This window comes from Nicotiana tomentosiformis, chromosome 6, assembly GCF_000390325.3.
Source record: "Nicotiana tomentosiformis chromosome 6, ASM39032v3, whole genome shotgun sequence".
In the NCBI taxonomy this organism is placed as follows: Eukaryota; Viridiplantae; Streptophyta; class Magnoliopsida; order Solanales; family Solanaceae; genus Nicotiana; species Nicotiana tomentosiformis.
This window is the reverse complement of record NC_090817.1, coordinates 16,018,055-16,031,210: the sequence shown is the minus strand read 5'-3', so window position 1 is coordinate 16,031,210 and position 13,156 is coordinate 16,018,055. Positions and strand designations below refer to the sequence as shown.

At 35.1% G+C, this 13,156-nt stretch overlaps 2 protein-coding genes and 3 non-coding genes across 5 annotated transcripts; all 5 read left to right on the top strand.

Moving 5' to 3' along the window:
• Window positions 1–449: 449 nt before the first annotated feature.
• Window positions 450–3,157, top strand: LOC104100534 (clathrin coat assembly protein AP180-like). The gene is made up of 2 exons (XM_070177153.1): window positions 450–729; window positions 777–3,157. The coding sequence occupies exon 2, from the start codon at window positions 795–797 to the stop codon at window positions 3,111–3,113; it is 2,319 nt and encodes a 772-aa protein (XP_070033254.1). The 5' UTR covers window positions 450–729; window positions 777–794; the 3' UTR covers window positions 3,114–3,157.
• Window positions 3,158–4,538: 1,381 nt separating this feature from the next.
• On the top strand, window positions 4,539–8,140 carry LOC104100533 (small ubiquitin-related modifier 2). Its single transcript, XM_009607787.4, has 3 exons — window positions 4,539–4,848; window positions 7,555–7,704; window positions 7,857–8,140. Exons 1-3 carry the CDS (start codon window positions 4,774–4,776, stop codon window positions 7,920–7,922), a joined length of 291 nt encoding a protein of 96 aa, XP_009606082.1. The 5' UTR covers window positions 4,539–4,773; the 3' UTR covers window positions 7,923–8,140.
• Window positions 8,141–11,783: 3,643 nt separating this feature from the next.
• Window positions 11,784–11,938, top strand: LOC117277819 (small nucleolar RNA snoR2/U65). Its single transcript, XR_004508159.1, has one exon. It is a non-coding gene; the product is annotated as a small nucleolar RNA snoR2/U65 (small nucleolar RNA).
• Window positions 11,939–11,996: 58 nt separating this feature from the next.
• On the top strand, window positions 11,997–12,080 carry LOC117277817 (small nucleolar RNA snoR77Y). The gene has a single exon (XR_004508157.1). It is a non-coding gene; the product is annotated as a small nucleolar RNA snoR77Y (small nucleolar RNA).
• A 149-nt stretch (window positions 12,081–12,229) lies between these two features.
• On the top strand, window positions 12,230–12,313 carry LOC117277818 (small nucleolar RNA snoR77Y). The gene has a single exon (XR_004508158.1). It is a non-coding gene; the product is annotated as a small nucleolar RNA snoR77Y (small nucleolar RNA).
• The last annotated feature ends 843 nt before the right edge of the window (window positions 12,314–13,156 follow it).

The window sequence follows — 13,156 nt, the reverse complement described above, 5'->3', positions numbered from 1 at the left end:
TTTTCGTGTGACCTATAAGTCATGGGTTCGAGCAGTGGAAGCAACCACTAATACTTGCATTATGGTATGTTGTCTATATTACACCCCTTAGGGTGCGACCATTTCGCGAACCCTGCATGAATGCGGAATGCTTTGTGCACTAGACTGCCTTTTTTTTTTCTTTGGAAATCTATGCTGATTAATTAGTTCAATTTTCATATTATAATCAGAGATTCACATGAATGCTCCGCACGTTCACTATAACATGTTCCTTTGATCTCTTTTTCGTTTCTTCTAGCTCTTTTTTTTTATTTTTTATTTCTCCCACTCTTTTGGTATAATCTCATAATCTACGTGTATGGCTGTGAGTGTTAATGGCTTTTTAGTGTTGGTCACGTCTGCACACTATAATGTTAGGCTGAGAGAAATTCAAGGAAGCTCTCTCATTCTTCACAACAGAAGTAAACTGCATTAACCAAACTAATTCAGAGAGAAAGAAAAAAAAGAAAGAATTTTCCAACTACTTTTTCAACTAACTTCTCTCTCTCTCTCTCACTTTTCATCAATCTTGAATCCAAAGAGCAGTTCTTTTTACAATCTCTTTTATCAAGATCCCAAAAAAGTTGGCAATCCAAGAACCCCATCCTCTTCAAACAAAAGGGTCATTCTTTTTTCTTGTGTTTTTTCACTTGGTGATCATAATTGCCTTTTTGTAAATGCCAATGTGATCAAATTGGTTATACACATTCTGTATTTGAATCAAGAAAATCCAAGTTGAATCAACGGTTGCCTCTGAGGTAGTGATCTAAAGAAATATGCCAAGCAAGCTAAAGAAGGCAATTGGTGCAGTAAAAGATCAAACAAGCATTAGCCTTGCAAAAGTTGCAAGCAATACTTCATCAACCCTTGAAGTTGCTGTGCTGAAAGCCACCACACATGATGATGTGCCTGTCGATGATCGATACGTTCAAGAAGTCATCAAACTTGTCTCCTCCAACAAAGCCTATGCTGCTGCCTGTGCTCGTGCCATTGGCAAACGTATTGGTAGAACGAGGAATTGGATCGTTGCCCTTAAATCGTTGATGCTTGTCCTAAAAATTTTCCAAGATGGTGATCCTTATTTCCCTCGAGAAGTTCTTCATGCCATGAAACGAGGGGCCAAGATTCTCAACCTCTCTAGCTTCCGCGATGATTCCAATTCTAGTCCATGGGATTTCACAGCTTTTGTTCGTACGTTTGCTCTGTATCTTGACGAGCGTTTGGATTGTTTCCTTACTGGTAAGCTTCAAAGAAGGTATAATAATCGCGAAAGAGAAAATTCTAGCAGCCATTATAGGACTAGTATGAGTAGTCGAAGAAGGGGTGATGAGCCCGTTCGTGACATGAAACCAGTAATGCTGCTTGATAAGATCTCGTATTGGCAACGATTGATTGAAAGAGCAATTGCTACAAGGCCAACAGGGGCAGCAAAGATGAATCGTCTCGTCCAAATTGCCTTATATGCTGTTGTTCAAGAAAGTTTTGATCTTTACAAAGATATCTCAGATGGGCTTGCTCTTGTTCTTGATAGTTTTTTCCATTTACCATATCAATCATGTGTAAATGCATTCCAAACTTGTGTCAAAGCAGCAAAGCAATTTGAAGAAATTGGTGCTTTTTATTCTGTTTGTAAAAGTATTGGAGTTGGCAGGACATCAGAATATCCAAGTGTACAAACTATATCAGAGGAATTGATTGAAACATTACAAGAATTTCTCAAAGATCAATCTTCATTTCCAGCACATACACAAAGCAAACCACATTTGCTTCTTCCGGGACCTGGTGGTTCAACGAGGACGACGAGCAGCAAACGTGATAGTTATGGCGGACAATCTGAATTTTCAATGGCCACAGAAACAACAGAGCCATACTCGGAGAGGAGTATTAATTCTGGTGTTGATTCGCGTTGCACATCATTAGAAGATCTAATAAGTGCAACCGAAACATGGAAGAGTCCAGCCAATATTTCGATTGATTTGGAGGCCTATTCGGATATTCAATTTGAGAAGCAGTTGCATGAGAAGGACGATACGGGGTCTACTCATTCATTGCCTGTGTCAAATTCAATGGTTGATCTTGTATCCTTACCAGATTGGCAAGGATATGATGAAGACGACGACAGAAAACAAGAAGAGGATAAACAACAAAAGCAGGAGGCAGTGAAAGATCAAGAAATCAACAAAGAAAAAGCTGCACATCAACAAGAGCATAAACAGAATCCATCATTAGATTCTAATTCAGCAAAAGAATGGGAACTCGTGTTAACTGAGGCGATACCATCAACATCTTTCAACGCGTTCCCTGAACAACCAAAACCTGAACATTTGCCTAGAAATGAAGCAAAAGGGTTGTTTACTGAGGCGATGATAACGCCATCAGCATCTTTCAACGCGTTCCCAGAACAAGGACAAGAAAACGCGCCAACAAATGAAGCAAAAGGATCATCAACTGAAGAGGTTTCTTCAAGCAATGGCTGGGAATTGGTACTATTCGAAAATATTCCACAAGCACAATCGACACAATCCATGCCTAGTACAACGAACAGCGTTAACAGCTTCAACTTCGCCACCTTGGACGAATTGTATAATCAGAATCCAATGCCAATGTTTCCAAATGGTGGCCAAAATTCACAATATACACCTAGTACAAACAACTTTTGGAATGATCAGAATCTGTCCTTGAACTTGCCACCTCCAAATAATGGGCTAAATATGTATACTCAAGATCCAGCTTTGCCAACAGCTCAACACTACAATCCTTTTTTACAAGATACATCAATGGACTTGGCCATGGTACCGGTCACCACTGCCACTGCCACGTACCCGACTATGGCCACCAATGCTCCGTTTACATTTCTGACGTCTACTGACATGTTCTCATCGTCAACTCCAGCACCTACATTCCAAGCAACTCCAACTTTTAGTGCTCAGAATCCAACTTCAGGGGCAGTGCAGAGTAGTGTGGAGGATCCATTCGCGACGTTTTCAAGTAGTGATCAAATGTTTAATGGCATCCCGAATGAGCAGAATTTGTTGCATGAACAACAGTTATGGTTGCAGAACCAAAACAAGATCATAGCAAAACATATGACTTGATTTATATACGTGTGTAAAATGAATAAATCTTGTTGTTATGTTTACATTTTTGCTTTTTGTTAATTCTCCTCCTTTCCGGTATGACACCATTTTTTGATCAGCTTACTCCGTGCATCTAGTTTGTAAAAAATGGCTCAAAAATCAATCAATTTAAATGTAATCCTCGAAACATTTTAACTATCAAATGAATTGTCTCACTTAACAAATTTACTAGTAGTTTAATCAAATGGTCTGAAACAACCATTCAAGCCTTTTACTTCGAAAAGCACTATTTTTCAACATAAACTTCTAAAGATCTTTTTTTTTCAACTTCAATCAAATATTGTCGAAACACCCTAAATATAAATAGCCCGGTCATAGATATACAATGTTCTATATTAAGGGTGTGTTTGGTGTGGAGTTCAGAAAATGTTTTCCAATTTCTCATGTTTGGTTGGTTTCTCTGAGAAAACAAGTTCTTTAAAAATCAAGAAATTAACTTTCTTGGTGGGAGTAGAAAAAATAAGTTTCATGAGTGTCATTTCACGATGATTGTCTCCTCCCCAACCCCAAACACCCCATCCCATCTTTCACCCGCACCCCTAAAAAAGTTTTCCACTATTTTTGATCTATTTCTGGTGCTTATTGCAATTCTTGGTGTTGGGTGTTTTTAGAATTTGATAAGAATTCGTGTGTTTTTGGTTAAATCTTGTTTTTCTTACAATTCCTGTTGAACAACTAAATTTATTAAATATTAAACAATGAAGACAAAAAGTATTCACTTTTGGTAAATTACAACAACAAAAATAACAAATCCAATATAATCTCGCAAATGGGGTATGTGAGGATAATGTGTACGCATAACTTAAGCCTACGATAGACCAATAAAGCAACAAACAATAGCAACAACAAGTTAATAGAGTAACAGAAGCGAATGACACAATGTGTAATAAGAAAGAAGCAGGAATAAGAAAATACAAGAATAGTACTATTACTACCGGTAAGCCTAGGAGAAACTCATGTCAACCTGTCAATCTGCCAACCTTCAACCCTAATTCTCGACCTCCACACCTTCCTATCGAGGGTTATGTACTCGGTAAGCTGAAGCAATAACATGTCATGCCTAATCACCTCTCTGCGGTACTTCTTTGACCTACCTCTACCCTTCCCCAGACGTGTCATGATCAACCTCCTCACACCTCCTAATCAGGGCATCAATGTCTCTCCTCTTCGCATGCATCACAAACATTGATTCCCGCACAGGCACCTCTTCGTTCCATAGAGACCGCAACTTTTGGTAAATTTAAAGGATCAAAACTCCTTAGGAATATATTTAAGGGACTATTTTGGACATAACCATAAGAGCATTAAGATTCATGATTAATATTTTGATCCCATTTTAAATTTGATGCATATTTTAAGTGATCCCATGGTGAGCATTTCCTTGCATTCACACCAATTAGATGGTCAAGTACATTGATAATTTTTTTAAACTTAGACTTCATTTTTCATTTAAAAATCTTAATCCTAAACTCTTTACAAATGAAACCCTTCAACTTCTTGTCCTTCTCAAAACAAACCCTTTAACTTCTAGTCTATTAAATCATCATAGAGTCAGAACAATCAATTAGAAAAATCTTACTTTTTTCCTTTGGCAGAGATAGAGTAGGAGAAACCAACAATGTCGGGAGCAGAAGAAGACAAGAAGCCCGCCGGCGATCAGGCTGCTCACATCAATCTCAAAGTCAAAGGCCAGGTCTTCTTCTTTTCTTTTATCTCCTCTTTCCTCAGTAGTCCCTCGTATGAGTTAATTAGGGTTTGCTTTGGTACCCTATTTGAACTTTTGAACTATATTTGAACATTGAATTCGTTTTTTATGAGCCTGAATATAGCATAATAGATGTCGATTTTGGGATTTATTTAGTAATTAATTGATGGATTAGGCCTTTTTTAGGGTTCCATGGAATTTTTACTGTCATTCTATGATTGTGTGTGGCTACCAGTGTTTTAAAAGGCATTTCTGGGGCTCGCCCCTGGGCGGAGCACTTGCAAAACGACCGGGGCTCATGTATGGGGCTTAGTTCTGTGAGGCTTACGCCCCAAGCGCCCGACTGTGCGCCCTAAACACGTCTAACACCCGACGCTCGGGGCTCGCTTGACAGTTCTAACGCAAATCACGTGTCGAATTTCCTAATTAATATCGTTGACCTTCAAAATTGTTTAACAAATTAATGATAAAAGTTTTATTCATCGATATAAATATGAAGCTTGAGGATAACTCTAATAATGAGACATAGTATTGTGAATTTATATCTTCACTTGTTATTGGTCGTGTCTTAGTTCATTTGTCCCTCCTTGTTATACACTTTTATTAATTTGATATCTTAAACTAATTTGTATTTATTCATGAAGGAGTAATATTTTAATTATCGTACTAATAAGATTTTATTAATTATTTACTTTTAGGAAGGTAAAATGTGGAGTTTGATCATTTTTTTAAAGAAATTGTAAGTTTTTAATTATTTGAAAGTTAAAGACGTTATACGTGATTTGTATGCATTAGTTATACTTAAGAATCATGCTAGATATTTTTTTCTATGAGTTCCTTTAATTTTTAACTTTTAATTTATATTTTATATTTTTTGTTATATTATGTTATTTTATTAATTTATAAATTAAAATTTTTAAAGATCCATGGGTCTCACGCCCTTCCCCCCCCCCCCCCCAAACCCCCGTCTCCAGGCTTACGCCTCGTCCCATATCAAGTAAAACGTCCCGTCTCACGCCCCCGCCTTTTAAAACATTGCTTGTAAGTAGCGTATAATAGATTGTTTGACTAGTTTTTTGTGGGGATGGGGCCTATATATATATTTCACATATTTATAGTTTTCTTCAATTTTTATGCAATTTTACATGTTTATAAATATTTACTGTCATTATATTATTTTATAAAATATTAAAAATTAAATACCTATGGGGCTTACGCCCCGTGCCTCTGGGCTTACGCCTCGCTGAGGCATATGTAAAACGCCTCGCCTTACGCTCACGCCTTTTAAAACACTGGTGGCTACATTGTGGAAAAACTTTAATCACTCAGTTGAGCAGCATCATCTGAACTTGACTCGACTAGAAAATTGAAAATTCACCCCACCCCCTAACCCCAACCCGAAAAGAAGAAAAAGAAAGAAAAATTCTATTTCTGTATCCTAATTGTTTATCTGCCCCCAGGGCTTTGGTCTTGTGGTAAGGGAGCAACATGTGATATGTGGATTAGGCGCACGTCACGGGTTCGAATGTCGCCGCAGGCAAAAGCCTCGTATTTTAGTGGAGAAGAGTTTGGGGGGGGGGGGGGGTCCAGTATTCACTGAGATTTTAATCATCAGCGATTGGCCCTCAGTATTTCTAGCTTATAAAAAAATGTACACACTCTCTCTCTCTCTCTCTCTCTCTCTAATTGCTTATCTTGGAATATCAAAATTTAAACCGAAATGATGCTAGATGAGTTTCTGTTAAAAAAATTGAAATGTACATATTTAGTAAATTAGTATATGCTGTATCAGAGAAGTTCTTGAACTCAGAGAAAGCCCCCTATATTTGTCACGCTGGATGGAGGCACATTATCTTTTGTCGAGGTTTATTTACTGGTATTTTTTTCATCAATGCTAAACCAAGATATCTTGGTCTACCTTAACATTAATGTGATGCAAAAGATTTGTAATGTTATATTCGTTGTCTGTAAGAAAATTTAACTGTTCATGTTTAGTATATTGTCTCAGAAAAGTATTTAAACTCAGAGGAAGCCCCTGTATTTTTCATGTTTGATTGAGGTATATTACCTTTTCTCAAGATTTAAAGACCAGTCTTTTCATCAATGCAAAAGATAATGCAATTGATGGCTTAGTCATCAATGGCAGACTTTTGTAATGCTTGCATTAACTATCTTGTATTAGTTGAAGTTGTTATCAAGTCATCTGATCTGCTGCTTGACTCAGAAAGTCAACCTGGAATTGGGAATTTGTTTACGTGGATTTGGTGATCGGGGATTGTAAATACCAATAGTATTTGCATGTGGCATTTTTTCTTCATGATAAGACAATAACCTGGGCTGTACCTACTTCCTTCTTGAGCTCTGGAATTTACTTTCTGTTGCTACTCCATAAAATCTTTCATTTTGGCTATATACATTTCATTCTGGCTATACAAACACGAAATTTTATGCAGTTGTGTGTTGATTCTGATACATACTTGATGCAACAATTAGTAGTAAACCTTTTTCTTTCTTTGTCTTATCTTTTGTTTCTGTCCATTCCTTACTTATCTTTTGTTTCTGTCCATTCCTTACTGTTATTAGGATGATGTGCTTCTCATTATGATTTTCTGGAAAAATGAGCTTTTGCATGTTTTAATGAAAAGGGGGAAAAATGATGAGGAAATTATATATTTGGCTTTTTTTTGGTTTCAGGATGGGAATGAAGTCTTCTTTAGGATCAAAAGAAGCACCCAGCTGAAGAAGCTGATGAATGCTTATTGCGACCGACAATCAGTGGATTTCAATTCAATTGCTTTCTTGTTTGATGGTCGTCGTCTTAGAGCAGAACAGACACCAGATGAGGTCTCTCTCCCCCCAAAAAACTAAGCCCCCAAATGTGCACACACAAATACAAACAAGAGAATACCAAAGAAAGACCCATGTATTTGCTTGATATTGTGCTTAACAATTGTTTTAATTATCTTTTTTCCTTACAATTTACCTCCCTTCTGCAGCTGGAGATGGAAGATGGTGATGAAATTGATGCGATGTTGCATCAAACTGGAGGCACAATTCTTTGAGTCTCCTTTGCTGTTTCTTTGGATCTAGACTTAATGTGTGTTTCAAGGTGGTATGGACAATGGACTTGGTGAAATGTAGGGTGTTCAACTTTTAGGGCGTGTTGAGTGTAATGAACGTGATCATGTTTGCTTTATGTTGACCAGCTCGGCTGTACTTAATCGCTACTGTAAAACTTGATATGAAAGTCATTACTTCCTTAACCGTTTAGTTTTCTAAAGATGACATGAATCCAAAGTCTTGGTTTGTTTTAAATAACCCCCTCCATTAACTCCCACGAAAAATCGGTACCTTGGTGACAAGAAGAAGCTCCAGTGGCCAGTGTAGCCTGCTTTGCACCTTGTACGTATATCGCAGTTTGGTCCATTATCTCAGGCTTTTAATCTTAATGGTGGTTTATTTTAGAACTAGTACCAAGGCTTTGGTCTACTGCAAAAGGTGTGAGTTAGATGTACGTCGCATGTTTGAACTTGCCCCCGGATAAAAAGTCTGGTATTTAAATGGAGAAGAGTAGAGGGACAAGCTTATTATTCACCGTTTTTAAAACTGTGCATTACTGGCCCTCGGTGATATCTCATGTGCCACTTGTCATCGGTGATTTCTCTATTTTTCCAGAAAAAAGGTTTGTTTTAGAACTTCTATTCGTGTTCTTTGAAACTACGGTGGGTTCGTTGGGGGTAATAGTCCTCTCTTCAGTCAATTTTAATCAATTTTTTGACTATTAAGTTGCTTATTTCTTTTTTGCTAAGCGCTTAAGGAGTCCTTGATTTGATATGTTATTTTGTGTTGCTAATCATGGTCTTTCTTTGTATAAGCGGCATTTATTTATGTAGTTATGAAGCATCAAAAGAATTAGTATAAGATCATTACTTAAGATTGCTTCTTGTTGTAGGCATTATCATGCAACCTTTTCACCAAATATTTATTCAACCATACATGCATCTATATTGCTTTATCAGTAGCAAAATTATGGTAGTAGTGCTAGTAAACTTTTCAATTGTAATGCTCCATGTAACACAATACCACACTGACCATTAAAAATAAACGAATATATTTCCTTATTAGTCATTCTTTGAGGAACCTTCATGTTGTTGAGAGATCATAATAATTAGGAAAATAACACTGTATAACCGCTCTCAAATAATAATCGAAAAAATTATATTTTTTGTATATATATACATTCTTTATGTCATATACAAAAATTATACAAATTTTATATACTTTTTCGGCTACCGAATATAAATAGTTTCTGACGCAAGCTAAAAGTGATAATACCCCATTATAATTCGTGGAAATGGCGTGGGGTAGCCACTTTTTAATGTGGTATTTAGTTTTTATCCAGCATTTTTAATGCTGAGCAAAAATAGCCACTACACTATTAAAATTAATACAAAATACGCTTTTACCCTTTCTTCATGAGTGTTGTGTAAATATTAAGGATACCATATCCTTAATATTTACACAACACTCATGAAGTTAAGGCCATGATGTCCTAAAGTTTAACAACAGTAGTTGCAAATACATGACACTTTGTCCTTAATATGCACTCATGAAGTTAAGGCCATGATGTCCTAAAGTTTAACAACAGTAGGTGCAAATACATGACACTTTGTCCTTAATATTTACACAACACTCATGAAGTTAAGGACAACATGTCTTTAATATTTACACAATATTCATGAAGTTAAGGAACTATGTCCTTATCATTTACACTGCACACATGAAGTTAATGACACAATGTCCTTAACATTTACACTGCACATATGAAGTTAAGGACATGATGTCCTAAAGTTTAACAACAGAAGATGCAAATACATGACACATTGTCTTTAATATTTACACAACACTCGTGAAGTTAATGACACCATATCCTTAATATTTAGATAACACTCATTAAGATAAGGACACCATATCCTTAACATTTGCACTGCACATATGAAGTTAAGGACACGATGTCCTAAAGTTTAAAAGATAAGGTGCTAATTCAGGACACTTTATCCTTAATATTTACACAACACTCATAAAGTTAAGGACACCATGTCTAGCACAGGATTATTTTCGTCCGGGTAGATAAAAGTTTATTAAAGCAGTGACTAAACAGTAAATACATTTTAAACAGTAACTTAAGAGTAATACAACTCTAATTAGTGGCTAACCGTGTACTTCCCCTTATAATTCGGTGCATGAGTTTAATTCTCATTGGTGCCACAATTGAACTACCTAACTTATCAAGTCAAAAACACGGTAAAAACTTGAATTATCATGGTATAGAAAGTTATTGTTGCACTGCTTTCATGGTTTATCATAACATTGCAATTCAAACTGCCCGGACTGTGGTTTGATGTTTGAATGATAAAAACTGAACTTCGAAGAAGCAGGTCTTTGCCTTTTTTTTTTTTTTTTTGAAGTTGTGGCTATATATTAATACATTACAAATTCTGCTTATATTTTAAACAGCCCTAAAAGTGGCTAAAATTGCATGTCATGTCCCTCAATGGGACTGGTCTTGGTGGAATACCCCCAGAAATTCAAAAATATCCAGATTTATAAGTGGTAATTGAAAAATAGTCACAGTTTCAAAAGTAATCGAAATTTAGCCATTTTTTCATGTAAAGATAAAATCTGAACAAAAACACCCTTAAAAATCCAAAAATATTCCAGCATAATATGCTGAAGTTCAAATTTTTTACTTATGAGATTCCAGCATAATAAGCTAGAATTTCACAATATGTTGGAGTTCCAATATAATATGCTGAAAGTTTATACGCATGAGCTCCATAATCGAGCATAATATGCTAGAAGTTTATATACAGGTGCATCAATCTCCAGTATATTATGCTGGACCGGTCCGTATTGCAGCAAAATAATGGCTATTTTTTAATGACTTTGCAAACGCTGGCTATTTTTGAATTACCATTCCGAAAACTGGCTAGCCCGTGCTAATTTTACCATTATTGACGGTCTTAGGAAAATGTCTCTGCTTTTAACTTATACTCCATAGTCTTCACTATTTAAAGCTTGAAATTCTTGTTTGGTAGTAGAAAATAGAATGTTAATGATCTATTACTGTTAAAATCGTTTGAATGTTGATAATTTGAGTTTAATTTTTTTTAGTTCAAATATCAATTTAGTGATTTACTATAAAAAGTTCAAAACTCTATTGTTGGACCTTAAAAACTATTGAATAACAAAATGGATTTTTTATTTGATATTTGACTAAATTGGTGAGGGTTATTTGTATTGGTATTTGGAAGCTCATTGAAATTGCAAATTCGAAGAATGCTTTGTTAAAACAACCTAACAAATTTATGGTAATCCGATAGATTTTGATGAGCAATTTAACATATAAGTAGAGTAAATATATCATAAACTCTGCCAATCCACTAGAAAAATTCTTGAAGAACAAAATCATACCAACTGGATAGAGTTTGATAAACAACTTGACATATAGATAAAATAAAAATAATATAAACTTTACCAATCTGGTAGAAAAACTATGAAGAGCAATAATTGTTTGGGGGTTCAAGGGTCATTTTTTAAATACAGCTAATTTTTGGAGACATTCTAACCATTCACTTATGGGGCCATTCATGTCAATAGCCCCTTAATCCCCAATTTTGAAAGTCAGCCCAATCAAATGATGGGCCTAAATGCAGACTAGCCCACAAAATTAGGTTTCGTAAACATAACCACACTTATCTATTTAAACTCCATTCGATTCACCTTCCAGTTCATCATCTCCTTTCTCTATTTTTGCTTTTATGGGATTTAGGATTTAGGATTTAAAATTTTAGTAGTCGGATATCTGAAGGTTTTTCTTCTTCGATTGTCTCTGAAGTTTTATAATTGCTAATTATTTACTTGGTCCGATGCCACGTCGGCGGTAGCAAAAAAGTAGCAGTGACCGGCGATGCTATGATCGGACCGACATCAAGTTTTATTAACGCTTTGCATTTTGATAGGAATCTGTGGATGATTATTTGGTTTTTCCGCGGAGCCGTTTTGTGCGATTACATTTATTTTTATTTAAAATTATGGCTTTATTTATATAATTTTTTTAAGAGATTATTATAGTGAAGCCAATGAGGATCAAAATTTTGATATTTGGAATTACCGTCTGAACATAATATTGATGTCAGATCTACTATCTGAGGCTTCCTTATTATTTTTTTCATGAATTTAAGTCTGATTTAGTGATCAATATAAAATTATTTCATATGAAATGTGCAGAAATATTTCTTAATTTGTAGTAGTATACTTTTAAGACTTCCTTTGAAAAAATATATTCTTTTAAGCAGATAGTATAGTGAAGTCAATGAGGATGAAAATTTTGATATCTGGAATTACCGTCTGAATATTACATTGATGTCAGATCGACTATCTGAGACTTCTTTATTGTTTAAAATTTATGAGGATTTAAGTTTAATTGTTTTAAACATATAGTATTTTTTACGAATTACTATGTGTTTAGGACGGACTATATATATATATATATATATATATATATATATATATATATATATAACAATGACGCTACCTTATTTTGACGATTCATTAATTAACTATATTGGGGATAGAAAATAATCTTAAAATTTTCAGTAAGAAGATATTGGTTAAATTAAGTAACGAGGATCTTATGATATATTAATTAATTAATTTTTTCTTTGTGTTGTGATTTTTTGATCATGCTCAACTATGCCTTATAAAAAGGATTAAGCGGTCGTTGCAAATATATTCTGGTTAACAAGTCCGGAGTTGAATTCCACAAGAAGTTGAATTTCACAAGGAATTAACCTATTAAGTACAGACTCGCACAAATTCACACAATCTATATTCAAAAATATTTAATTAACAAGTTGGATATTTAATTCAAAAATGTTTACAAATTCACACAATCGATCATGAGCGCTTTGAGTGTCGTAATCTGAGTAACTACCACAATTTACTAGATATATTCTTTCGGATTATGCTAGTTGACACTAAGGACAGCTCCCTTGGATTGCACCAAAGTTTTGTTATTTCTAATCCACCTGTTAAACCCTCTGTATTGATCCCTCATATATGTTAGGAGTGATGTTGTTCAACAACTATTTAAATATGACTCTCTTCTGAGTAATACACACTAAATAGGTACAGTAGATTGAGAGCTCTTCAACCAACCACAATATAAACGCAGTTGAATAAATAGAGAAAATACTATAGTAAATTTATATTAACGTGTCAGGAAAATCAACCT

Bases quoted from the DNA above. Each gene is read 5' to 3' on its own strand.
- LOC104100534 (XM_070177153.1), top strand. From the start codon at position 795: ATGCCAAGCAAGCTAAAGAAGGCAATTGGTGCAGTAAAAGATCAAACA.
- LOC104100533 (XM_009607787.4), top strand. From the start codon at position 4,774: ATGTCGGGAGCAGAAGAAGACAAGAAGCCCGCCGGCGATCAGGCTGCT. The intron at 4,849-7,554 runs GTCTTCTTCTTT...TTTTGGTTTCAG, and splicing joins ATCTCAAAGTCAAAGGCCAG to GATGGGAATGAAGTCTTCTT. The intron at 7,705-7,856 runs GTCTCTCTCCCC...TCCCTTCTGCAG, and splicing joins CAGAACAGACACCAGATGAG to CTGGAGATGGAAGATGGTGA.